Genomic DNA, 27,500 nt, shown 5'->3' on the forward strand with positions numbered 1-27,500 from the left:
ATTTCCGGTAGTTTCCCAAGGGATGGAGTTTTCCTTTTACTCTCTGAAGGAAAAAAAAGACTCTGCAAACGTAAATGCCCAGTAAGCTGTTGTTAGAGTTGGAGATGTTGCTGGATCTCATTTCAGTTCTGGGCGAAAGAAAGCAGAGCGAGCTCTATTCTATTCTCCTCTCCTTGACTGGTGTCATCTTCTGACAACCCCATGGAACTCCAGGGAACCTGTGACTCATGCATGCATGCATGCCAGCCTGTGAGTTAGCATGAGGACGCGTGTGAGGGGGATTCTAATTATCACTTTATAATATCATACAGTTCCATTCTCTCTCTCTCTCTCTCTCTCTCTCTCTCTCTCTCTCTCTCTCTCTCTCTCTCTCTCTCTCTCTTCACTGAGGCCTGTAGATGGGAACGCAACGAGGGCTGTCTTGAAACAGAGTACGAGTCTAATTCTCTCTCTCTCTCTATCTCTCTCTCTCTCTCTCTCTCTCTCTCTCTCTCTCTCTATCTCTCTCTCTCTCTCTCTCTTCACTGAGGCCTGTAGATGGGAACGCAACGAGGGATCTCTTGAAACAGAGTACGAGTCTAATTCTCTCTCTCTCTCTCTCTCTCTCTCTCTCTCTCTCTCTCTCTCTCTCTCTCTCTCTCTCTCTCTCTCTCTCTCTCTCTCTATTTCTCACATCCACGTCCTAAGTCTGTTTCCTTCACTGAGTATAATTCTCTGTCAGTCTCTCTCTCTCACACACACACACACACACACACACACACACACACACACACACACACACACACACACACACACACACACACACACACACACACACACACACATTCTCTCTCTCTCTCTCTCTCTCTCTCTCTCTCTCTCTCTCTCTCTCTCTCTCTCTCTCTCTCTCTCTCTCTCTCTCCCCCTCTCTCCCCATCGGTCTTTCTGTACCTTGGTAAGACAGTGTGTGTAGTTACAGTATTTTTGGAAGTGTGAATTGACCATTTCTCCCTTTTGTGCTGTGTGACCGAACATCCTTGTTAACACCGTTCAGAAAGTCTAGCGTTGTACCCCAGACTGTAACTACAGCATATCTGTCTCATCATCTAAATTCTTAGGTCATTCAGCTTGCCCTTTTAATGATATCAACCCTGAATTTCCTTTGCAAAATGGCTGTATGGTATGGTATGAGGAAGGATGTATAATTTATGTCTTGTTCTAATCTTATACGGTAAGCCGGCCCTTACAGAAATGGATGTGGATAGTAATGGCTTGATCTGCTAAGACATCATGGCCCCTGTAATAAATTGACCATTATCGCATTAACCAAGTCGTAATATCACTAAATGTCCTGTGCAATGTTGTAGTAATGTATTGTAGTACTATGGTCTTTAAGTCTTTTTTAACGTCTATCACAGTGTTCCATTGGCAGAATGGTGCATATCATGAGTCTACTACAGTGTAGACACCATTTTCTTTGGGTAGTCACGAGTAAGTAGTTAGGGCGTCAGACTTGAAGCCCATAGGTTGCCGGTTCGACTCCCGACCCGCCAGGTTGGTGGGGGGACTAAGTAACCAGTGCTCTCCCCCATCCTCCTTCATGATGGAGGTACCCTGAGCATAGTACCGTCCCGCTGCACTGCTCCCTTGGGAGTGGCATTGAGGGCTGCCCCCCATACCTGTCAACCATCCCTAATTTCCCGGGAAACTCGCACGGGTGCACAGGCATAGATGCAATTTTGTTGTGTGCAGTATTCACTTGTGTGCTGTGGAGTGCTGTGTCACAATGACAATGGGAGTTGGAGTTTCCCAGTTGGGCTTTCTTTCACCTGAGCAATGAGCAGGAACATTTCTAAATTGGTTCTACACCAGGTCTGTGCTGGGTTTGATCTACCCCTCTGTAGTTCATGTCTTGGCTTTTATAACAGGCTGGTATTGCAGGTTGCTTGTGGTGGACTGCACATGTTGCAATATGGCCAATGGGCTGCGCAGAAGGAGCTGTATGATGATCAGAGCGTGGACAGGGCTGTCTGTAGGAAGCCTGATTAATATCGACGTTCAAATCTCTTCAAGACTTGGTCTGACCAAGAGCATAACAATTAACATTTCCCAAACGGCATGGTTGACCCGCCTCCCTTGGTTTGCTTATGGCTGTTTGCTGACAGACAAAGTGGGAGGAGTTCCCGAGTTCACTAGGAGGGCGCAGCCTGGCTAGGGAGCCCTTGCATGGAGCTGACTGAAGACTGTTTGCTTATAGAAGCACTTTATCGCTGAGTGCTGAGGTTTCCTTGGTATTGTTGTTGTTGCGGACCACCCTCTCCTCCTCCTACACAAACTAAACTCTCTCTCTCTCTCTCTCTCTCTCTCTCTCCCTCCCTCCCTTAATCGCATCTCAGCAGACTTTCACAGCTAAATTGGAAGCTTGTCCCTCACCAGTTCTGTGTCCACCCAGTCCTAGCGGAAAGGCTTTTTAAAACGAGAATGATAGTAATGGGCAGGGAAAAGGATGACTTTTCAGGAGAGAAAGAGAGAGAGAGAGAGAGAGAGAGAGAGAGAGAGAGAGAGAGAGAGAGGGAGGGAGGGAGGGAGGGAGGGAGGATAGGGGTCCTTTATTGTACTGCAAACCCTCTGGAGAGGCATTAGCCTAGATCTGAGTTGTCTCACTATAAAATGGGAGACCTCTCCCTCCACTTGGCGCATGTGTAATTCCCCATAGACACCACTACTGCACAGATGTATTGGTTAGGTTTTGGTTGAGGCTTATGGCATTATGGCACACCTTCCCTGAAATGATACATGAAATAAACCCAGTTGTGATTTATATAAGATTATCCATTTGTGGGGCAGCCGTGGCCTAATCACTAGAGAGATGGTTTTGGAAGGCTATAATATAATGAATCCTATAGGCCCAATATACAATTATTATATATTTGGGTGTATATAGGCATATAAGGTGATATCACCTCCATGGCTGAAGTGCCCTGGCTTGATCAAGCTTTACATCAAATTGCTCCAGGGACTGTATCACCTTTTAATAACTGTTAGTAGTTTTAATACAACTTAATGTATTAGCCTACTATAATTAACATTTCAGTTGAATTGCACATGTGAACACATATGTGGACATTTGTGGAGTGCAAAAAAATATTTTAGGGCGTTATCTCTCTCATTAATTGAAAGCGTAAACATCAGCCCGGGCAAGTTATGCGTCTTGACGATGATGCTGCCTCACTTCTCAGCGGGGTAGCGCTTCATAATTCAACTGGTGCAACCAATTAGCTGTTGCTGGAAGACACTTCCCGCGCTCTCCCCGTAAGCATGTGTTAGCTGAAGACAGGCCAACTTGCTGAACGTGACCTACATGAAGGTAGCAGGTAAACTGCAGGCGTAGCACGTGATCCAGCCAGCCTGAGTTTCCATCGTACCTTCATCGATAAATCAGGAAGAGCCCGGGCCGAGCAACAACTGTGCAGCCAGGTGCAAGGACATAGACCGGACCGCAGCTGAAAAATGAGCCGTCAGTCTCACCCTCAGCCACAGGACTAGTACTGATCAAATTCTTTAATCTAGGTAAGAACCATTGTTTGTTTTAGTGGTGCAAAGTGATGCGTAATTGATCAGTAATACACTCGTTGTTGAGAGTCTGAATACAGAACCTCTACTCTCTCTGTTGGCTATCCATGTTAACTTGTGCGGTCAATAGTTATAATGTGTTTATAAAGACTGAGAAACGCAGAACAGGTGTTGTGCGGACAAGTGGTACCCTAAGAAGTTTTGTTTTTAACACCGACCACCAAAATGCTACATTGTTCTCAAATTGATGTTATTCGGATGCATGGCTACAGGTAGTTTACGAATTGCTTGCCTGCTGGGAAAGTCCCCAGGTGTTGGGGCGCCTACAGCGCACACGAAAGAGGACACTATCTTTGCTTTTAAAAACAAAATCAATTTGTGCCAACAAATCAGGATGTAACAAATAACAAAGGTAATTTGGAATCCTGTAACTCATCAGTGAACAAGATTCACCGCTGAGTTGTTGTTTGGAGTGAACCTCTGTTCAGATAAATCAATTGTTGCTATCACAGCACCAATTGTTTGGGGGCTGTCTTCCTCTGTATTTAATAACAGGCACCACAGGCACCAGTGTACTAAAAGGTAGCCAGCCGATTGTTGCCTGGGTTGGCTTGATTAATGACTATAGCGGTTGGCCAGTTTGTCCTTCGCAGCGTTTCAAGGGTTAATATTTTTTCACTCGAAGAAATATGACACAATTCGACACGAAGAAGAGCGGAATTTGTTGCCGTCGCGCGCAGACCTTGTGATTATTGTGAAGAAATCACGGATATAGATGAATCGGACAGGTTTATTGATTGCTTTTTGGGAGGGCTCGCGGCAATAACTCAACCCTTCAAGGCTGTGTGGAGATATAAGTTACATTTGTCTATATTTGAGGTTCCCTCTTTTCAACGAGCAAACCTGCTGAAAAAGTCTGGGTGCGCCTACAATGGAATTTTGAGATGATGAGGAACCAACGAGGTCATTAAAATTGATGCGAGTTGGATGAAAAGTGCAACTGTTCGATTGATTGCGTGGGAACTCTGTTGAATTAGCGTCCTCGACGCACGTGGACTGGCTGTCTGGGAAGAAGATAAATGCATTCTTCTTCTAATGGAATAATATTTCATCATTCTGTGGAGGAATTATATGTCTGTCCGTCTATTGTGCCATTCGTCTGAATATATGAGTGCATATCTTGGCGCATCAACTGGATTGGAGTTTGACAGCGTTTGCTCAGTAACGACTCACAACAAGGATTACAATCAGATATTCCTACAGGTAAGGTTCTAAACGTATGTGTTTTATTCATCATAATCGAAAAATTGACGTCGGCCTCAAGTCTTTACTTTGTGCTGACGATATTGGTGGCGGTATCACGTCCTTACACCTGTTGTTATTGAAATAGGCTTGTCCTTTACCGTGGCTCTTCGCCTGGTCATTATTGCGCTAAACTTGGGGGAAAGCTTTGATTCATTACAGCACTCTGTTGAATGTACCTGTCTGTGGATGTCTAGTTCTCCAAGAAGTACACATTTAAATGACATATTTATTCGTTGTTGTTATGCAACCTAACATTTAATTTATTCTTCGTAGCGCGTAATTTTCGCACATATTGGAAACACCCATTTGGCGAGATCTTTAGCGTCTATCCGACTGTTCTGTTTTCTTCTATTCACATAATCTGTTAGTTTGAATTGTTTGTATATTTTATATGGCAGGTTGTGTCATATGTGACAGGTTGTGTCATGGTTTAATAGCTTGTCCTGTCGGAAAAAATATGGGTTACAGCAGCCCATGTCCATAGATTATCGATGCGTTTTGCGCAAAAGTTACCCAGCCTTCTGGTGTTGTGATTAAAGGATGCTTTGTGTTTTAATGAAACACATACCTGACGTGATGCTTTGTTTGGGCTGGGTGGGTGTGCGGGCAGTCAATGGGAAAGTGCTGTAATTCACATCTGCCAGGTGGAAGTGGCCGCGCAAAAGCTGGCGCCGAAAGCGGTCTGCTTACGGTAATGGAAGAGAGAGGGGAGAGGTGTGTGTGTGCGGCACGCGGCTGCTGTTAACGGGCTGAAAGATTCCGCTCTCACAAATCACTGTGAAGCACCTTGTGCCCAGGCAGCCAGGCAGGCAGCCTCCGCCAAGCTGTGAGAGGAAAAGGGAGAAGTGGTGAGGGGGCTCTGCCACTGAGGACTCAGACTGGTGAGCCTGCTGTTGCTGCTGCTGTCGCTGTCGCTGATGCTGTCCTACCCGTGCGTCCCTCATGAGTAGTGCAGGACACCACAGGAGTGAGGGGAGCCACTGTCTGACTGACTGATTGGGTGAGGAGACACAGAAGGAGAACAAGGGGATAGGAAGAAGAGGAGAAAGAGAGCGCAAGAGTGAGGAGTTGAATGACTTGCCTTGTTCCTTACGGTTGAAATATTAACCGCTTGGATGCTGCCTTGGGAGAGGCACAAATTCGGGAGGCAGTAGTCGGGCTGAGCCATCCAGGGACAAGGACAGCTTGCCCTGCCTGCCTGGCTGGCTGGCTGCTGCTCACTTAGCCCCCCACCACCACCACCACACTCTGATGGAGATGGAGGTCACAGAACTAGAGACTTGGACGGAGGAGGACGGAGGGGAGGAGGCAAAGGGGCCACCATGCCTGAACGACATCAGCCGGACGGGGAGCCCCGTGGTGGAGGTGGTGGAGGTGGTGGAGGAGCCAACCCCACTGCTGTACCCCCCAGACTGTGCTGCTCAGTATGGGTAAGCTTTCACTGGGGCAGGGCAGGGCACTGCTGGCTGCCAGGGCTGCTCTCCCCCCACTATCCTCCACTATGCTCAGGGGATGGATGCATGTGGATGGGTGATGGGTCTCTCTTGTGGATGGGTGCCTTGTCTGTTTAAGCATGCCATTTTACGAGGGGTTGTTGGGAAATTAATTTGGATACCTGTTCAGAATTGTAATGGCTGTCCATCAAACATCAGGGGTGAAGGTGCTTCTGACTGGTTGGTGGTTTTCTGCCCATAGCATGGGTATGAAGATCACTTATGCCTTGACTAGTGTTCTAGTGTTTTGTCTAGTTCTTGATGTTTGGAGTATTTTTTGTTGTTGTTGTGGTTCATCGTCACAAAGACAGCCATATTGAAAGCTGTGTCTCTCTCCTCTCAAATGGTTTGTTAAGTTATTGATTTTAGAAGGAGGAGGAGGGGGAAGTTAACATTTATTGGTGTGATGGATTGAGCCTCTGTGGAACACTGAAGCATAGGCTTCAAGGCTATTCCATTGCGATTCATTCATTTTGGGAAATGTCAGTGCTCCTGTAGGTAACTTCTAATTGGTGACACCATCTCTTCTTTCGGGGCTGGGAAGTTATTTCCGTTTGGAGGTGATTTGGAAGGCAACTGTGTTGTTTACTGTTTAGATTGTGTGGAGAGTAGCACTTGCCTGCTCCAGCTCCTGCGCCTGCAAGAAAATGTCATACCTTCAAAACAACACCAAAAGAAAGGCTTGGAGATCAATGTTTCTTTTCTCACTTAGCCCTTGTCCTCAGAAATGGATTTATTTGCTTTCCCACAAGTCCACCGGGCTCTGTGGCTCATACTCTTTGTTGTTGTAAGTGTATACCTCTTCCTGGAATGACTTGGAAGACTATCGCAATGTGAAATGACCTTGAATCTCCTGTCCTCAACTTCTCTGGTCAATATGTTAGCTACCCACAACAAAAAGAAAAAAATACTGCTAAATGTTGCCTTTTTCCTAAGGTAATTTAGAACGCTCACTGTGATTTGGTTTTAAGATTTTATATCAAATTACACATCACAGACTTTACCCATAGTGACCCACTGTTGAGGAATAGCAATGAGTGGTAGCCTAAATAAACAATAACGTGTGGTACATTGTCACATTGTGTTAGACTTAAAAGTGAGGAGGCAAAGTCGCTAGTGTTAATGAATAATTTCCTTACTTGTTCTCTCCTCATTTAATCTCCCCTTATCTTCATCCGTGACTTTGGCACATTAGCTTTGTCAGCTGAGACATTCTTGTCACGTTGGGACTGTCTCATGTGTGGTAAATGGATGGCCACACGGTTCATTTCATGGGGAACGGCTGAAGTGGATTGGGCACACCCAGACAGAGGAGGTTTTTTGCCGGTGCTGACACAGGACACACACACACGCACGCACGCACGCACACACACACACTGTCTGTGGGCTCTGGAAGTGCATTGGCTTTCTGAGTTAATTTAAATGTCTTGCTGAAGGGTAACGAATCTCTCTCACAGTTTCTCTTACTGATGGAGATGCTGCTACCTTTGGAATACCTGAACAGCTTATCTGGTCTATAGGCTCGAAGTTAAGCGTATTCCATTATTTTAATGACTAAATGTATATGGCGGGTAATGGGAGAAGTGAGACGTTCTACCCACGTGGTTTGTCCAGGATAGTTGGATCTTTTGAATCAAATCAGCACATTTCTCTGTAATGCAAAAATAGGATACTTAAACATTGGATTGTGCTTGAGGATAATTTCAATTCCCAGTATGTTGTACAGTGGAATGAAGATTGTGAAGACAATTGTGCGACTGCTCCAATCTACTGAGATTACCCGAACGCATGTAGGAAAATTTGCTCAATGTTTCAAAAACATTGCCACTTACACAGACATGCACACACACACACACACACACACACACACACACACACACACACACACACACACACACACACACACACACACACACATTCACACACACGCACACGCACACACACACACACACACACACACACACACACACACACACACACACACACACACACACATTTTGGATTATTCATATTTAGGACATCTCACAGGATGGGAGTTGTGTCTCTGTGTTCATTTCACACATGGCGTCCCCTGAGTGCACTCTCCATAGACCCCATACTGTACTGTATAGGGCTGCCTGTCCTCAGCATGCCCTCAAGGAGTACTGTTTCTCTCCCGAGGTAGCTATCATACTTGGAAGTAAACGTGCACGGTCAGGGCTGGACTGGGACAGAAAAACAGCCCAGACATTTTTTTTTGGCATAGAATAGACCAACCCCTCACACACACACACACACACACACACCTGATTTTATTTTTGGTCTTTTTGACTTTATTTATGATAGGACAGTGAAGGTGGTGACGGGAAGCAAGTGGGGAGAGAGAGACGGGGAAGGGCTAGCAAAGGACCCGGGCCAGGAATCTAACCCGGGTCTGCCACATGGCAGACGAGCGCCCCACCGCTTGGCCACGGCAGGGCCCACGCCCCTGATTCTCTATGATATTATGATCGATTGATATCACTGTATAAAGAATGGGCCGCCCCATCTAAATTGATCGCCGGTCTCTATGGGAAAAACAAACAAATAAACAAACAAACAAATAAACCAACAGTGTCGGCCCCTGAGGACTATCAGCCCACCAGGAAAATGCCCTGTATGTCAGACTACCAGTCCAGCCTTGTGCTCGGTGCGAGTTGGCAAGGCAGGCTATAGCTGTGCCTCTTAGAGCTTCCCAGTTGGTGATCAGTAGAGGTGTACAAAAGCACCAGCAGCAGGAGGGGAACAAAAATGAGGTCTTAGTCTTTTCAGCATCACGTTTTGCCTTTGATCTTACATAACAGACCGTGTTGTGTGAGAAATTGTGCATGGTGATTGAAGAGGGATTGGTGTGATTTCGGATGGAGATCTGCAAGTGTGACACAGAATGCATTTGTAATTAGCTTTGCTTTTGTGTACACAGTACACACAGTGTGACAACAGGAAACGGACATCTTTGACTATCAGGGATATCCAACCAGGATATATTTCATATCAACATCTCAATATGGAATATCTCATATTTCACGTCAATAGAGAGCTTTAGGCTTTCAACAATACATTAATTCTCTGGACTTGGCGGAATGACAGCATTTCACAGTGTTTCACGCAATTGTTATTATACGGATATCTGTGTTCTTTTTATTTTTGATTTCACGGTAATAGCTTGCACCTATAAATAACAAAGCTTGCATAAAGGGAATTAAAGTATAAATATATGGTGCAATGACAGTATTTCATGGCGGAATAACAGCATTTCACAGTGTTTCACGCAAATGTTATTCTTCCTTTTTCTATGCATCAGATATTTGTGTTTTTATTTTTGATTTCACAGTAATAGCTTGCACCTATAAATATCAGTAATTCTGTGGACTTGGCGGAAAGACAGCATTTCACAGTGTTTCACGAAATGTGCTTCTTTCCTTATGCATCAGATATCTGCGTTTTTATTTTTGATTTCACGGTAATAACTTGCACCTATAAATATCAAAGCTTGCATAAAGGGAAATAACGATGGTGCAGTAGATTGAAGAGGAAAAAAAACATCCCCTCATACTTTCCTGGTAACTGCATCCTATTTATTGCGTAATGCACCTTCAGAATCTAGACACTTGAATCTGATTAAAATCTTGATCCGTTTTCCTCCCGGATCATCCCAGCGCTGCCTAGATAGAGGGTGGTGTGTGGCATTTTGAGATGCCTCTATACTATACGGTGAGCCTGGTGCTAGATTGCCTTGTTATGAGCCAGAGCTGTGGTGGCGGTTGTGGGGAAGCAGCCAGCAATTAGCCAGGCGTCCTTCACCTGAGCTCACACACACACACACACACACACGCACGCACACACGCACACACGCACACACACACACCAGCCTGGATGCAGCCAGCCAACTCTTCGCACTGCTTCTCTTCCTCTCTCCTCTCTCTCTCTCTCTCTCTCTCTCTCTCTCTCTCTATCTCTCTCCCTCTCTCTCTCTCTCTCTCTCTCTCTCTCTCTCTCTCTCTCTCTTCCTCTCTCTCTCTCTCTCTCTCTCTCTCTCTCTCTCTCTCTCTATCTCTCTACCTCTCTCTCTCTCTCTCTTTCCGTCTCTCTCTCCTTCTATCCCTCTCTCCTGGGCTCCGCCGTGCCTCTCTTGTCTGATGGGCACGCTGCCCATGGGAGTGCTCAGCTGGACGTGTTCACTCCTCTCCACACACACACACACACACACACACACACACACACACACACACACACACACACACACACACACACACACACACACACACACACACACACACACACACACACACACACAGTCCTGGGCTCATTAGGCGAGCTGTGGGACCTTTGCCCATCCCTGCCCAGACTCCCACCTGCACCTCCACTCCACCCCTCTCATGGGCCCTCTCCCATGGGTGGCACCAGCTGTTATGCTGCCCTGGCCTGATGGCCCTCCCTGCTGCCCACTGCCCTGTTGGCTGGTCTTACTGCTGCCCGCTGCTCCGTTGGATGGTCGTAGTGCTATCTGCTGGTGCTGCCCCATTGGCTGGTCATAGTGCTTCCTGCTGCCCCATTGGCTGGTCATAGTGCTTCCTGCTGCCCCATTGGTTGGTCATAGTGCTGCCCGCTGCCCCATTGGCTGGTCTTAGTGCTGCACGCTGGTGCTGGAGGAAGGCCCACAGTGGAGCTGGCAAGGGTTATCTTTAGTTTAGGCTCTTGGTTCTTGTCTTTAGGTTCAGCCAGGGTTCTTGTGGTCAAGGAGACCTCTTAGTTTGAGCCACTACAGTAACACTTGCAGCTTTTACTGTAAATGCTTTTCTATAAATGGATGGCTTTCTTGGCCTTACTATAAAAATAGTCATTAATTCAGTTCATAAATCAGATGGATGTCTCATAGCGTATGACAGCAGACTCTTGACATTTATGGTTGTTCTGAAGGAAATTTTGAGAAAAAAAATGAAACAGGAACTCAGTAAATGCTCATGTGGTAAAACACAAGTTTGCAGCACAAACACCTGTTTAATTAAGTAACAATAGTTAAGCAACCATATGAGTGTGAGAATTTTGGCAAGATTGTATGTATACTCACACAACAGGTTTATTAGCAGTAGCCTCAGTGGAACAAAGCTCTTTATTGACTGCGGAAATGGTATTATGAGGAAGAGCACTAGACTCGCTCCAGGAAGAGCTGCCAGCCAGGTTTTCACAACAGACCATTAACAGAAGAGGGAAAAAATGCTTCGAAATAAATGCAAGCCAAGCTTGTTTGTCCAGCAGTAAGCAAGCACACAGCAAGCATCCGTAAGAAGCCTTCAGTGCCTGTGGGGAGCAGGTTACTCCTACTCTCTCCTGCTGAACCCACACGTCATGGTGGAGGAAGCAACTAAGCGTCCTGTTTTCCAGCTGAATGTGGCCATTAAAGTAAAGAAGCCCAGAAGCACAACTCGTCAACTGGTGTCTTTTATCTTCATCTTCTAACTCGCATAAGCACCGCTGACAGGGAAGGTGCACTCTTGTCAGTGTAGCACTTTATTTAGTAGCAGATACAGTTGCCTGCTGTTCCGCACTGTTAATTAATACGGTTTATTTATACCACGTTATATGTGATAGGATTAATGAGGCTATTAAACATTTTAATAGAGTGTATTTTCTCCCCAATATCCTCTTTTTGTATGCATGTATAAAAACGTCACCACCTCCACATGGGTGCAATAATGCAAATTGATCTCCAATGCTTTTTGTCCTCTGTAGGATTCTCATGGTGACAACCTTATTGCATTTTCTGTATTACTTTACTGCGGACTAGAGGCAGTTTACTGTATGTAGTGCTACAGTTTGTGAATCTCTGACATGGTAATGACCTGGATTGTTGTTCAAGTGCTTTCTGTTGTGGGGTCAAAGGTCAAGCTCACATGTGTGTCTGTAGGGGATCATACACATTATTCAGTTAACAAGTTGTCTAAGCAACTTGATGTCGTTTTTTACAATGTGAAGATGTTTCAGCCTTCTTTCAAGAGCTTCTTCAGATTTTGTCTGATGTCAGGGAAATTATTTTTACCCATAGATATGTGTAGTATTTTAGGCAAAAAACATGGCCTTTCCCTGTGCATACAGTGGTGGTCGTGTGGGTGCTTGGCATTCTCTCGGCATCACATTTTTATCCAGCTTGAAGTCTGTAGAATGAGACAAAATTTAGGTACTATGCGATCAGACATAATTTGATATTGACTCTTTGACTCTCATAACTGTGACCCCGTAGAGCACAGTCTCATCAGTGGAACGCTGTAATAGACACTGAAAACTCTTTACTACCATGGTACTACACTAGCCTGGGCGAATAGCCGACTGTTGACTCCATCAATCAGTCTGGCAAAAGCCAAGAGGAATCCGTCTCCGTGGACGATGGGAGATGGTCCGATCTTACTCTATCATTTAAATTAATTGAAGTTCCAAACTCAAATTAAAACCCATTTTGTGCTTTATTAGCATGCCTGTTACGTTATAGCGTCGCAAAAGCATACACATTACAAAACGAAAGTGTGAATATAGTTACCTTAACCAATCAGTAACAGAGCTCGCGGGTGAGTTCTACGTCACCACTCTCAACTGTTTGCTGATAGGCGAAAAACTGAGAGAACCGAGCTCGAGGCTTTTGCCAGACGATGTGCGGAGCCAAAATCTTTGGGTGGAGTACAGAGGATGGCGTCGCGAGGCTAGTACTACACCACTATGACAGTGTATTGGGCCTTTAGTAATACCGTACATTATGACTTGGTCATTGCCATTCTGGTAATAGCTGATTCACGGGGCCATGTCTTATTGGGTTAAGAACCTAATCATGTCACGCAAGAGATGGCTCAATGTTGACATATAGGGGATTGTAAAGATGTCATGTCATGTGACTCGGGCACCTTATGCAAAGATGGCGAGTCACCGCATTACATTGATATTGCACTGATCAGCACATCATCAGAGACAGGAAATGAGTGGGGAGAGATAGACTGGGAAGGATCGGCAAACGAGAAAGTCAAAGAATGCGCGCACATCAGTGGCACAGGTGCTGGACCAAACGTAAGATAACTGAAAAGAAAGTAAAGGTCCGCAACACTGTTAAATGCTCCCAAATATTTAATGGCACGACGTTTCGGACTAACCGTCCTTCATCAAAGTGCAACCAGGAGGATCGGCAAACGACCCGGGCCGGAACCAAACCCGGGTCGCCGGTGCAGCAACCCAGTGCCCCACCACCAGGCCACGGCAGGGCCGTCAGAGCAGTTTTAATCTCAGGAAGCCAGAGCTTGGTCTGTAGACCCAACCCTTCTCTCCATGACAGGGGAGTCACGTAGCCTGGGAACTCCCACACTGCCTTTAGTTCTACACAATCGTTTCGATCTGAAAGACACTTGTGATTAGGTCTGGTGTTAACCAGGCAAGGAGTCACGTGGTGTTGACGTGTGAATTGGTGTGGGAATCATTGTGGTCACAAGCTTACAGAGATTGAAACGTTTCTGATGGTGTGCTCGTCACTGCTGTATCTATTTTATATCCCTTTATGTCTTAGCTGTCATCTATCAACATCAAGATATCACTACATGATCCTTACATGAATTTCGCAAGGTTCTGGCTGGGGTCAAAAAGGTCAATGCCAATTGATGCCTAATTGTGCAAAAATATGACAGGCAGTAAGATGCTACATTTGTAATTTATTTTTATCGCGTTGTCGATTCCTGCATAATATATTCTGTCCTGTTCTGCAGATTTCAAGCTTGATAAAACATGGTGATAAGAGAAACAAGTGATGGAGATGGAGATAAGGTTTCCTGGACTGTGGCAGCACTATTTTAGGCAGACTGCATTGATTACTCCTCTGATAACAGTCTATTTGCAAGGTGATACACATTTAACCTGTTTGGTGGCAGTATTTTAATACCTTGTGGCTGTTCGATGACACTTAGAAACTACAAAAATAGACCAGGCATTGTGCCACAATGAACAGTGTAGGGATGGTTGTTTTTAATGTCCTTGCCGACCTGGAAGAGTTCGGACAGCATGTGACTAAATACGTTTGCTGTTAGCCTTTTCTTCACTCAATGTTTTCCAGCAGAATTGTCTTTTGGTGTGTCTACTGTTTGCATTCACTAATCCACTGTGATTACAATCATTAGCAGTGACACACAGGGGTTAATGATGAGTTATGTGATTTTTCGTCCCTTGATATGTCTGCCGCCTTCCACCTTCCAATGCTTCAGGAAGGATATTGTTGAACCGACTTGTCAGGCTGCACCCTCCCAGTGACGCAACACCTTTAAGCGTTACTTCTAGTCAGGCCAGGAGCAATACAAATATTGTTTCTGAGCTCCGGAAAAATGGGGAACTCCTCCCACTTTGTTGGAAACAAACAACCAGTAGCAAACCAAGGGAGACGGGTCAACCATGCTGTTTGGGAAATGTAAATTGTTTTGCTCTTGGTCAGACCAAGTCTCGAAGAGATTTAAAAGTCAATGGAAATCAGGCTAGAACCGACACCCTGGGTGTGATTTGTAGGGGTGAGGATGAGGGGGATCTGATTTATCTTCTGGCTTTGATTTATCAACTTTGTATACATGATTTTAATCTCAGTTTAAAGGACCTACATCTAAAGTAAGTTGCTTGAAATCTCAAACAGCCCCCCCACCTTGTTTTTTTTGACAAATTGCATCCTTCTGAGTTCTGACATTAGTGTGTTCACTCCAATAAGAGTCATTTCCATCTTGCTTGCTGCTGGTGTGATTACAGGACAGTCTCTCAGCAGGAACACGGCGTACATGCTGTAGTGTAGACAGACATCTGCTACAGAGACCCTTGTCTGTGTGAAAAGCCCTGTCAAGACAAATCAGGTCATCAGCGTAAGACATGTTTCCATTATTTAACCATCTTTAGCAAGGGGAGGAATGTTCAAGGAGATCATATTCTGAGAGGCCATTAAGATAAAGATAGGAAGCAGTCTGCGTGTCATGACAACTCAAACTAGCCTGCTGTGACATGTGAGATCTGCAGCCTGTGCTCGTCACGTCAGCTCCTGGTTGGTGTCACCTTGTCTCAGCACCGCACCCCAGCGCGCACAGGGGAGATAAATGCATATGCAATGCGGGCGGCCAATACATCTGCATGCTGTTTTCTTGCATCTTCCATCACTGCTTTGTAAAGTCCCCCCACTGGAGAGATCATTTATGGCCTCCCCCCACATGCAAGCAGGGCCGGTGCTAGGCATAGGCAGACTAGGCGGTCTCCAAAGGTGAAATGTCTTTGGGGGCACCACGCCGCACAGAATTGCAAAATTAAGCATGAAACTTTTACATTGACAATGATTATTAATGGGCACTCGGTACATATATACATATATGTCAAATTCCACAAAAAGGAAAGATAGCTGCTTGCCTAGCCCTAGGGCACCAAATTGACTAGAACTGGCCCTGCATGCAAGCGTTGCGGGGTCCTGAGAAACGAGCAGAGAGATATGCGACGCGGGAGAGATGCCGGAGTCTGATGCCAGTCTGTGACAAATGCATCACAACCTTGCTGCACCGCACCGCACCGCCCCTCTCTTTTTAAAGATTCAGCAGGCGTGTCTAAAGGACTATTGATGCCTCTTTGATTCCAGAGGCGGGACCTTGTCACCTTTTTGTGTGTGTGTGTGGGTTTTTTTTTTTTCAATCCCCAGCAAGGTTACAGAGAAGCGATTTTTCAATTTTCCTCCCACATTATCATATTAGCGTATTATCATATTATGCCTGTGCCCCCAGGTCATTTCTGCGCAATAATTAATGAAGGAGGAGGACGCGTCTATCTATTAGAGGCTTCCTGCAAGTCATGGCATTGTGGCAATGATACAGCAGTCAGAAATAATGCAGAATAATGCTGTACCAGTGTCTTTGGGGTATTAGTTTTTTAAAGATTTTTTTTTTGTCTTTTTGACTTAATTCATGATACAGTGCAGATGGTGACAGGAAGCGAATTGGGAGAGAGAGACAGGGAAGGGTTGGCAAAGGACCCGGGCCAGGAATCGAACCCAGGTCGGCCGCATAGCAAACGAGTGCCCCACCATATGTGCCACAGTAGGGCCTGGGATATTAGTTTTTATTTTATTTCATGTTGTACTTTCAAACTTGGGTGAGACGTTATGCTTTCAGCGTGCTTTGTCCCTGTAAGCTGTAAATAAATTCATAAATACTTTCTGGGGTGGTTATGCCAGCCCAGTCATTGGTTATTTCGTAATATGTGTGAGTGCATACGTGCGTGTGTTTGTGCGTGTGTTTCTATTCTCTCCACATAAGTTGTAACGGTGACTGTAGTCTCTTCACCCATCTTGCTGGGTCGACTAAGAAAAGTTCTTGGGTGAGACGTTATGCTTTCAGCGTGCTCTGTCCATGTGGGCTGTAAATACATCTTTCTGGAGTGGTTATGCCAGCGCAGACATTGGTTATTTCGTAACACGTGTGTGTGTGCAATGCATACATCTGTTTGCGTGCTTGCATGCAGGGTGCGATTTGTAGGGGGGGATGGGGGGGATTGTCCCCCCTTCTGGTTTTGATACCTCCACTTTTCCTACAGGATTTTAATATTTGCGGTATGTAACTCCATGGATAATGCTTAAACTTATCCCCCTTCTGGTTCTTCAAAAAATCGCACCCTGCTTGCATGATATGTGCGTGTGTTGCTATTTTCTTCACATAAGTTGTAACGGTGACTGTAGTCTTTTCACTCATCTTGCTGGGTGGACTAAGAAAAGCTCTATCATTAATGAAGGTGTAACATGCACACCAGAAGAGGCTAAAACTCCGATACAAAACTTTAGAGAAAGAAAGAAGTGTCACACACTGCTGAGTTGTCGTCGATGGTTTAATTTTGTGACATTACCAACCAACAAACATCAAACTACTTATAAATTCAACGTTTTCATCATGCGTCATTTGAATCTTCCTGATTTCTCTCTCTCTCTCTCTCTCTCTCTCTCTCTCTCTCTCTCTCCCTTTCCCTCCCCCTCTTCAGAGAGAAGATGCCGTTCCACCATGTGACGGCAGGCCTGCTGTACAAGGGGAACTACCTGAGCCGCTCTCTCTCGGAGCGGAGTGACAGTGACCAGCTGGCCAGCATCTCAGTGGAGGAACTCGACGGTAAGACTTGAAGCACAAGGGCACATTACAACATTACACTTCACTACATTACATTACACTACATTTCACTTAGCTGACACTTTTATTCAAAGTGACTTACGGTTATTTACAGGGTATTGGTTACAGTCCATGGAGCAATGTAGAGTCACTAGGTGCCTTGCTCAAGGGCACCTCAGCCATGGAGAGAGATAGGGAGTGGAAGGGTGGGATTCGAACATGCAACCCTGTGATTCAGAGTCCAACTCCCTAACCATTACACCACGGCTGTTTAGGGCACTATGAACAACTCTCTGTCCAGTCGAAGGTGTAGTGAAGGGTATGATAAATGCATTGCTTTAAAAATATAAAACAATCACATGCTCCAGCTTAGTCTTTTTGTACAAAAAAGGTATATTTCACCAAGTTCCTTGTTTCTGTGTAACATGTTTCGCCATAAAGGCGTCCTCATTGTGTATGATTCAGCCCAAGGGCACTGACTCTATCCAGGATGTGCCATCAGGGGATTAGGGAAGGTATGTTGTCCCAGGCCCAGGGAGAGGAGGGGCCCAGAATTGGGTCCTCATTACATTGTACAGTGCCCTCCATAATTATTGGCACCCCTGGTTGAGATGTGTTAAAAGCCTTAAAATAAATTCAGTGTTTATTGCAGAAGAATACTGTCACACTGAAAATTGTAGGAAAATGTAGCCTTCAACTCAAATGAATTGTAAGAAAATAAAAAAATCCCTGACTAAAAAATAATTATTTTTCATTAAATCACCTGTTCCACAATTATTGGCACCCTTAACAATTCCCAGGAAATAAATATAATTGAAGCATTTCTGTCATTTCTACAGTAGTTTACAAAGTTTACCAGAGTATGTAGGAGCATTTAATTAGTAATTCATCACTTCCTGTTTCCCTGGGGTATAAATATGACGTGACATCGAGGCCATTTCTCTTCCACTCTTAAACATGGGAAAGACAAAGGAACACAGCATACAAGTGAGGCAGATGTGCGTCGACCTTCACAGGTCAGGCAGAGGCTACAAGAAGATTGCCACTCAACTGCAGCTGCCCATATCCACTGTGAGAGGAATAATTAAGAAGTTCAAAACAACTGGAACAGTGGTAAACAAGCCTGGACGAGGACCCAAGTTTATTTTGCCACCACGCACAGTGAGGAGGATGGTAAGAGAAATCAAAAGATCGCCAAAGCTCACTGTTACAGAATTACACCAAATGGTAGCATCCTGGGGTCACAAAGTCTCCAAATCAACCATCAGGCGCTGTCTACACGCCAACAAGCTGTTTGGGAGGCATGCACGGAGAAAACCTTTCCTCACTCACAATCATAAACGCAAGCGTCTGGAGTTCGCCAAGCGGTATTGGGGCTTCAACTGGGACCGTGTGCTTTGGTCAGATGAGACCAAGATTGAGCTTTTTGGCAACAAACACTCTAAGTGGGTCTGGCGTACCACGAAAGATGCGCATGCTGAAAAGCACCTCATACCCACTGTGAAGTATGGGGGTGGGTCAGTGATGCTGTGGGGCTGTTTCGCTTCCAAAGGCCCTGGGAACCTTGTTAGGGTGCATGGCATCATGAATGCTTTGAAATACCAGGACATTTTAAATCAAAATCTGTTGCCCTCTGCCCGAAAGCTGAAGCTGGGTCGTCACTGGGTCTTTCAGCAAGACAATGACCCTAAACATATGGCCAAATCTACACAGAAATGGTTCACCAGACACAAAATCAAGCTCCTCCCATGGGCATCTCAGTCCCCTGACCTCAACCCCATTGAGAACCTGTGGGGTGAGCTGAAGAGGAGAGTAAAGAGGAGAGGACCCAGGTCTCTGGATGATTTAGAGAGATTCTGCAAAGAGGAATGGCTGAAGATCCCTCTTTCTGTCTTTTCCCATCTTGTGAAACATCATAGGAGAAGATTAGGTGCTGTTTTGTTGGCAAAAGGGGGTTGTACAAAATATTAACACCAGGGGTGCTAATAATTGTGACACACATTATTTGATGTCAAATAATTATTTCTTTATGTGGGATTTTTTCCCCACTGAATAAATGCACTTGTATTGAAGGTTGGATTTTTCTCTTTTTTTCCATTAAGGTCCCATATTATTTAGAAAAAAATAATAATAATTGGAAGCTAAAAAACACATCTCAACCAGGGGTGCCAATAATTATGGAGGGCACTGTATGTATTAGGTGGGGGGCCCTTTCAGATGACTTTGTCCTGGGCCTGCCCAAAGCTGTCAGCCACCCTGTGTCTGGGTGCATTAGTGCAGTGCCCTGGAGCACTCCCAATGAAAGCATTTTTATGCACCTCTTTAAGCGGCAAAATACCATTCTGATGCCCTTTTTGTTAGTGATTGATCATGTCAGTTGTTTGCTGTTGCCAATGACCACCAGTGTTGGGAGTAACTCGTTACAAAAGTAACTAATTACTGTAATGCATTACCTTTTTGAGTAACGCAGTAATGTAACTGATTACAGGAGGAAAAATCGGTAATATGTCCTCGTTACAATGCAAGTAACTTGCACATTACAACCCATTTTTTTTACCTAAATTTTGTGTGGGTGTTTTGTTTTCTTTATACAATGTTCGCGGATCACCGCGAGATCAGCTATTGCCTACGATAGCCTACGTCCGCGCAGAGATTTTAAAGTTTCACGCAGAACATTGCTTCCTCTTTCACGCTTCGTCTCTCGAAATGGCAGGCTGACAAAGGATGACCGATCCAGAAGATCCAGCTTGCTCGTTTTCAAGATGGGTATATGCCCACTACTTTGACTCCATTGAAAATAAGGACGCCAAGAACATAAAGTTAAATGCACACTGTACTTGAAACCCAAACCGCTTTCCACGTCGAAAAACAGTAGCCTACAAACAATTTGACGATTTGTAGAGGTGCCATAGCACCACCAAATTAGTCAGGAAAGGAGAGGGGGGGTGCATCCCATTCGCACGAGACAGGGACACGGCAGGGTAGGCTATCCGACGGGGGGGATGAGTACGTTGCACCCCCCTCACTTTTGTTCAACTAAACATCACTAAAAATTTTAATAAATCAATTTGAAATAAAATATTATAGGCCTCTTGGCTCATTAATGCTTATTATATTTCATTGTAGCTTCAGCTGTACTTATCAAGCCTCAACTCCACTATCGTCCTTGGCATTGTTCAACAACGTTTATGACAAAATCTGGCGCATGTGGGGGGTTGGACATAAAAAAAAAAGAAATTGAAAAAAAAATTGGAAATAATTTAAAAAAATCCGACCGGACGATGACCAAACCTGACAACCAACCGGAACCAAACTTTTATTTTTCTTAGGCCTTATTGTATGTGGGTAAGACGCAAATGTTGGTTTTCAGTCTGCAGGCTTCCAAAACGACTTGTGGATGGCAGGTGAAAGTCATGCCACCTCATAGATTTGCACTGTAGATTGTCAAATCCTTATTTCCAGTCATTTTGGCTAAAGTAACTAAAAGTAATGCAAAAGTAGTGTAATGCCTTACTTTAAAAAAAAAGTAATGTTGTAATTTAAGGCATTACTTTTAAATGACAGTAACATGTAATAAGTAGTGCATTACAGTTTTTGAGTAACTTTCCCAACAGTGATGACCACCTATCTACAGTGTAGTCTGTTTACCGTCAATGGTTTGAGCCACCTCTCTTTTCTCACGGTCAGCAACGCAACGGAGTCATGGCATTATGTCAGTTTATGAAATCATTTGAAACACCATTGTATGGGCCCTGCCGTGGCCAACCGGTAGGGCACTCGTCTACCCGTCTATGCGGCTGATCCGGGTTCGATTTCCGGCCTGGGTCCTTTGTCGGCCCTTTCCCGTCTCTCTCCCCACTCGTTTCCTGTCACTTCCTTCACTGCTCTGTCAAATGAAAGTCAAAAAGACAGAAAAAAGAAAAAGAAACACACCGTTGTATGAGGGAGTGGCTGCGCCAGGCTGGACTGGCCATCCGGCATATAGGGCCTTGTCTCGAGGGTGATACCATGTGATGGGCTGGTCCATGGCAGAAATGCTTGCGCTGTTCTTTGGTCCCAATTCAGACCCTGTGCTGTGGACTGGTATGGATCTACTTTGTGCCTCCTAGCCTCACAGTGAACACACACGGTCAGATTTAATGGATGTGGTTGGTCTTTCCCATGTGTACAGTCACTGGAGCTGTTGAGAATTCAATCCAGAGCCGTTAGTGTCCTTCTGGGGGCCGTGTGGGATACTGCAGTAATCAAGAACACGCAGACACAAAAGACGGCACTCGAGACGACCCTGGTCTAAACAATTAGTGAAGTGTTAGTCAGTTAGAAGTGATGGCAGCGAATGAATTAAGCCAAAGATGAACTGTCGTTTAAAATGTTCAAATGAAGAAAAGTTTAGATTTTATAGTTGATGAAAATGTATTTAAAACATACAGAGGTTTCATAGGTGTACAAAGTGAAAGTAGTGTACCTACATTGCAGGGCTTGACATTAACTTTTTCATCCGCCGGCCACTGTGGCTAGTAGCTTCACCGAGTCACTAGCCATTCAGGTATTCCACTAGCCACACATTTTAAATTGTTTTTGTTTTCTTTATCATGATAGTGCACGTCTTACCTCAGAAGATGAGGTGCTAACGCAAGATAAGTGTAAAGCTTTCTACAAGGAAGTATAGAAACTTTAGAGTTATTGAGCTTTTTCTTGAACTTAAATACAAACAATTGATACACAAGGGGTAAACAACAGAATATAGGCTACTATGATTCGTATGCCATACCAAGGAATAAGCTGCCAGCCAAATTGGCTAGTGACACTGAAAGTATTACTAGCCACAGCCAAGTTTTACCAGCATTTGGCCGGTTGGCAGGTGCCAGTGTCAAGCCCTGCTACATTGGAATAACTGGTGTATAAGACTATGTAAGATCATGTACTCATGTTGTGTTGTATCAGTAGTAGTTCTACTTCTACATTACATGACATTTTTACATTACATTGCATTTGGCAGATGCTTTATAACCAAAGCGACTTACAATCGAGAACATAATCATAGCCAACATCTCTAGCAGATACAAAGTGCACAGAACAACAAGTGCAGATGCAAAGTAGGTTAGTATTTTTTTCAGTTAAGTAGAGTACACACACATACTTGTACTTCATAGAATACCGGTACAGCGCTGTCCATGGTGCTAAAATGTAATGTTTACAGATGGGCTGTGTAATGGCTGTAATTACCGATGGAACAAAAGAAATAAAAAAAATAAAATGAACATAAGTTTATAGATGTTAAATTGCTAGAATTGATTACATGCATTTTAAAATGATGCAGTGCTACATTAAGTGGTAAAGTTATATATAAAATGCTAATATACAGCGCTGTCCTTGGTACTAACGTTTCATGTTACAGTTTGTCTGAGTAAATTAGTGATGGAACAAAGAAGAATGGTATGATGGGACAGAGGCACATTCCCCCCGACGGACTATGAGCAGCGCCACATTAGCTATTGAAAACACTCCCAGCAGCAGTTCAGAAGTGAAGCCACTAATGCAGGGTTGGGCAATTATTTTGGCTCAAGGGCCACGTTGGGTTGACAATAGTGGCCAAAGGGCCACATTTCGCAGGCAACTTGTGTCAGAAATAACAAATAATGTAGGTTGACATAACGTTTTGACTATTTCCTTTGATTAATACAGCCGTGGTTTATCTCCCAGCTGGAAGACCCTTGCATTGGGAAGCCATCTTAAGAATGCTTGGTGAGAGAATCATATTGGTTTTAAAAGTTGTCTTTGTTGTAAAAGCTCTGGGGGACAGATGAAATGGCTCAGCAGGCCACTGCGCCGTATGTGACCCCTGGGCCTGAGTTTGCCCCCACCCCCTGCACTAATGTCACAAACACTAGCTCATGTCCCCTGCACCTTATGGCTCTTTTATGTAATCACGTGAAGCCCTTGTGGTGCATGGGGCTGACCCATATTCACCCATAACCTCATGATGAAACTCTTCACGCCTGACTTTATGGACGTTTAAAAAGCCTGTCTGTCAATAGGCAGAGTTAATGTGTTGGCAGGTTGTTATTGTTGTGGGGTTTTTTTTCTTTCTGTTCACTAGCGCCCTGTAAAAGGCAGAGGCACTGTCCACCACCATAAATAATGACTCTGATGTGAGAGCATCTGTTCTCGGGAGCCCACAGCCTCGCTGGGTAGAGTGGTTTTCTGATCGATGACCGGGGCTGCGCTGCTGCAGCTGTAATCAACATTAAAGAGACGCTCTTTGAGAGAAACATACTGTCAACGTTTATCTAATGATGAAACATGCAGATTTGCCAGTGGCGGAGTAACTATGATAATCATAATATGTTGGCGTGATCCATCTTTTGTTGTCGCGGTGGTGGTGTTATTGTGCGTCAGCAGGAACCATGACTTAAAGGCAGAAAACACGGTGATGTAGATGAAGAGGTGCCTACAGGACCAAAAAAACTCACTGTGATTTGCAAAGAGAGAGAGAATTATGGAAATGTTGATCATTTGTTATCATAATTGTAATTTACTCTGTTTTTCGGTGTTTACCGTGCATTGGCTTGGAGCATGTATGCCTTTTTTGAATAGAGGCAATACATTTTTGTTTCTCTAAAATATATATTATTTATATCAATATAAAAAGGAAAACTGCTTGTCTTGGTTGTTTGAACTGGTGGTGTAACCTTGCTGGCTTAGCCTGTGGGTATCCTTCAATGTGAACTGTTGCAGCAGAGCAGCTCTCATAAGACTTGGCTCCCATAGTTTTTTAACTAATTAACCAGTACAATGAATGGCTGTGACAAATGCAGGGTGTAGATTGTAGCTTCTGATTACCCAACACTTGTTTTTGTTAATGCTGTACATTACAACTTTGTCATGTCTATGGCAACAACATAACAGGGGTCATTGCTTAATGCATTTAATACCTTTTTTCTGAGTAATATACTGTATGTTCTTAATATAACTGTTTTGTGGTTAGGTTTCCATGTTCTTACTGTCTCTTACTCAACTCTCTCCTCCATACAGACCTGTGGCAATTTCTGTATTTCTGTTCTGTTATTTTCTCTCCCTGAGGGGGAGGCAGTGGGAAATGTCAGGTTGAAATGTGCCATTAGACCCCGTTGCATAATGACTGACAGATTGCACACTGACACACCTGCACCTTACTGTGAAAAAAGCTAGCATTACGGTGCCAGAACATTTACAGATACGACATACACTGCTGAGTGCTAACTGCCTTGAAGTCTACCCCACCGGTACCTCTCACGCAGCCTCATAACAACCACCTGTTTCTTGTTCTGGACTATTTGGACATTTTTAGTAGAATTCCATTCTTGTCTCTCTACTGTTCCTATTTCCTCGCTGATGTTTGCACTCAAAGACCTTCTTAGCTGCGGAAACGAGTCTTGTATTTGTTAGCTAAACTCACTGAGGGAGAAGAGAGGAGAAAAAAAATGACACCCCCCCCTTTTTTTTTCTCGACACTTCGGGCCTCATCACCAGTATGAGGGAGCACCCGCAGTCTTCCTCTGATGATGTGCATGTATTTATTCATGAATTGCTTGCCTCCATATACTCGAATAAATAGAGGCGTCTTTGATGTCTGCATGGAACCCCTCTCCACTCAAATACAAAGAGGCTCTTTAAATGGTTCGGTGGCTGGTTCGTTTGAAGCTGATGGTTTTGGCGGAAGGGGCCCTACCAGAACATTCTGTTGTATATTGCCAGAACTTGTTCAGGCATTGCTTTTTTATTTTGTTTTCTCATCCACTGCACCAAAGTCTTTTTCCAATTTACAAGTTAAAGTGGATGTCCTCTCTCTTTGTCCCCTTTTTGTGGACTTGTATTATGTCACGCTTCACCACTGTCAAATAGAAACGCCACGGAGAGTGATTGACAAGTAATGGACAGTGCTCTGCTCTGTGGAGCACACGTCTAGCCAGAGGGGCTATTTATGCAGTCTGTCGATGCTGAAACAAGAGAGAGAGAGAGAGAAAAGAAAACAGACAGCTCAACAACAGAGTCATATTTTTCGGCAGTTATACTTTGTTTCCGCAGTTGTCTCAGATAGGTGCTACACTTATTGTCAGAGGAAATAACCCTTTTACTCTCCCAGCTACAATATAACGCCTGATTAACTGTCAGAACAATATGGTCCTGTTATAAACAAAGGCCAATAGCACAACATCCAAAACAAATGCAGACCACAATGCAACACTTGACCTATAACTCTGGCTCTTTTATAATCGTACTTGTACCCGTAACACTAGCTTTCAAACGTCATGATTTTATAACCAGTATATTGTAAACAAAACTTGGGACTTACCGAATATAAGACGATCCTGAATATAAGACGACCCCCTATTTTCCAGGCTCATGTTTTCGGGAAAACATTTTTTTGAAGACAAACTTTTGTTTCACATTGGAAACTTCTTTCAAAATGCAGTTTTTAATTTGCTGGAAAATCTGAGGCTTTTTACATAGAACAAATTTCACAATATCATTTTCATGAAATTTTCATGATAAAAGACCACAGATGGCTACTCATACCTTTTTACTTTCTTTGCTCACTTTACCTGTCAAGCGCCAATAGGCACCTACAGCCACCTGGATGCGCCTGTTGTAAGTGCAACGCAACATAGCCTACACTCAGAGAATTAGTCTGTGCCAGCCAGGCAACCAGTCCAGTAGAGATAGGCTACCTATTGTGCTATGCACAGATTTTGCAAAATGCTTAGTTAACAGCAATATCTAGCCTAGCCAGCAGCCGCCTCGCCAAATCGCCGTTCATTTTATGCATCCAAAGTTTTCCGTTGGACTGTAAAAACCGAAGTGACCAAAAGCAGATTGACGCATTGCATTTGAAACCCATGCGCTGCTTCAGCACCACGTTGACATTAGAAGTCAGAGTGGCATTCATTTCGTGCCAAGGGTAGCCTAAAACTCTTAGTGATTTCATATGAACAAGACAATCTCTTGCCCTTACCATTATTCTATGTTGTTGCATTGTTGAGGGATATCGTCAAATAGGCACCGCGTGTCAAAGGCGCCGCTCTCTCACGCACACAGATGACCATTGATTGGCTGATGATGACAGCATCCAAAACTTAGGCTACAGGTTGTTCGTCAAATCACCCTTTATTTCTTTAGTTTCAAGTGGTGTTGTCGGGTGACCAGAGAAAACAACCAAAGCTTTCCTGATGAGACTCTAAAACCGAACACAAATAAAAGCAGAGCAACGAGCCGCGATTGACTGCTGTGTTTTCCCCCTTGCACTGTCGGCCGCATCGCGTTGATAGGCACATTTGATAGGCTAAATGTGCGGTGCAATTGTCATCACGAAACAAGCATCTGCAAATTTGACATGGACAAATCAATCTCTTAACCTATCCATCATTGAGTTTTGTGGCATTGTTGTGAAGCATAATGGCCGCATTCAGGTTAAGTAAAAAAAAAAAAAAATTGACGCTATTTAGTCTAGCGCGCGGAAATAAGACGACCCCCCTTTTTAGAGTCGTCGGACCAATACGTAGTAGAGTAGAGTAGAGTAACTTTATTGATCCCCGGGTGGAAATGTAGGTGTCAAGTCGCTTACATAAATACACATAATGCCCACATGGACATTTAAGACACATAACACACAGGTAAAGTCAGGGAGGGGAAAAATAAAAATTAAAGAAAAAATAAAAAGGCAATGTGCAAAACATATTCTAACTTGGAAATTGTATAAAAGGAAGTGTAATGATGATTTTACCAGACTACACCAGTCTGCCTTCCATGCTTCTGTAACGCATGTGAGTAGACCTCTGTGAGGACATCACTTCATAACTTGTGGTCTTCATGGGCCTCCATCATGAAAACTGTCATGTCTTGGTCAAGGAGAGTCCGAAGAAAGACTTGGAAGGACAGCTGTAGTCCTATGACAACGCCCTGTTGCACATGCACCATGCTATGTAATTATGTAACAGAGGGTGATAAATGATTCATGAGT

At 44.2% G+C, this 27,500-nt stretch overlaps 1 protein-coding gene across 1 annotated transcript in view; it reads left to right on the forward strand.

The window, feature by feature from the left end:
* Positions 1–3,453: 3,453 nt before the first annotated feature.
* Positions 3,454–27,500, forward strand: part of caln1 (calneuron 1) — an 86,080-nt gene continuing 62,033 nt past the window's right edge. The window contains exons 1-2 of the mRNA XM_063204413.1: positions 3,454–3,549; positions 17,379–17,503. Coding sequence (XP_063060483.1) covers positions 17,386–17,503 — 118 coding nt within the window. The 5' untranslated portion in view covers positions 3,454–3,549; positions 17,379–17,385. The remainder of the gene's footprint in view (positions 3,550–17,378; positions 17,504–27,500) is intronic.

The sequence above is a fragment of the Engraulis encrasicolus genome, chromosome 8 (assembly GCF_034702125.1).
Source record: "Engraulis encrasicolus isolate BLACKSEA-1 chromosome 8, IST_EnEncr_1.0, whole genome shotgun sequence".
Classification (NCBI taxonomy): Eukaryota; Metazoa; Chordata; class Actinopteri; order Clupeiformes; family Engraulidae; genus Engraulis; species Engraulis encrasicolus.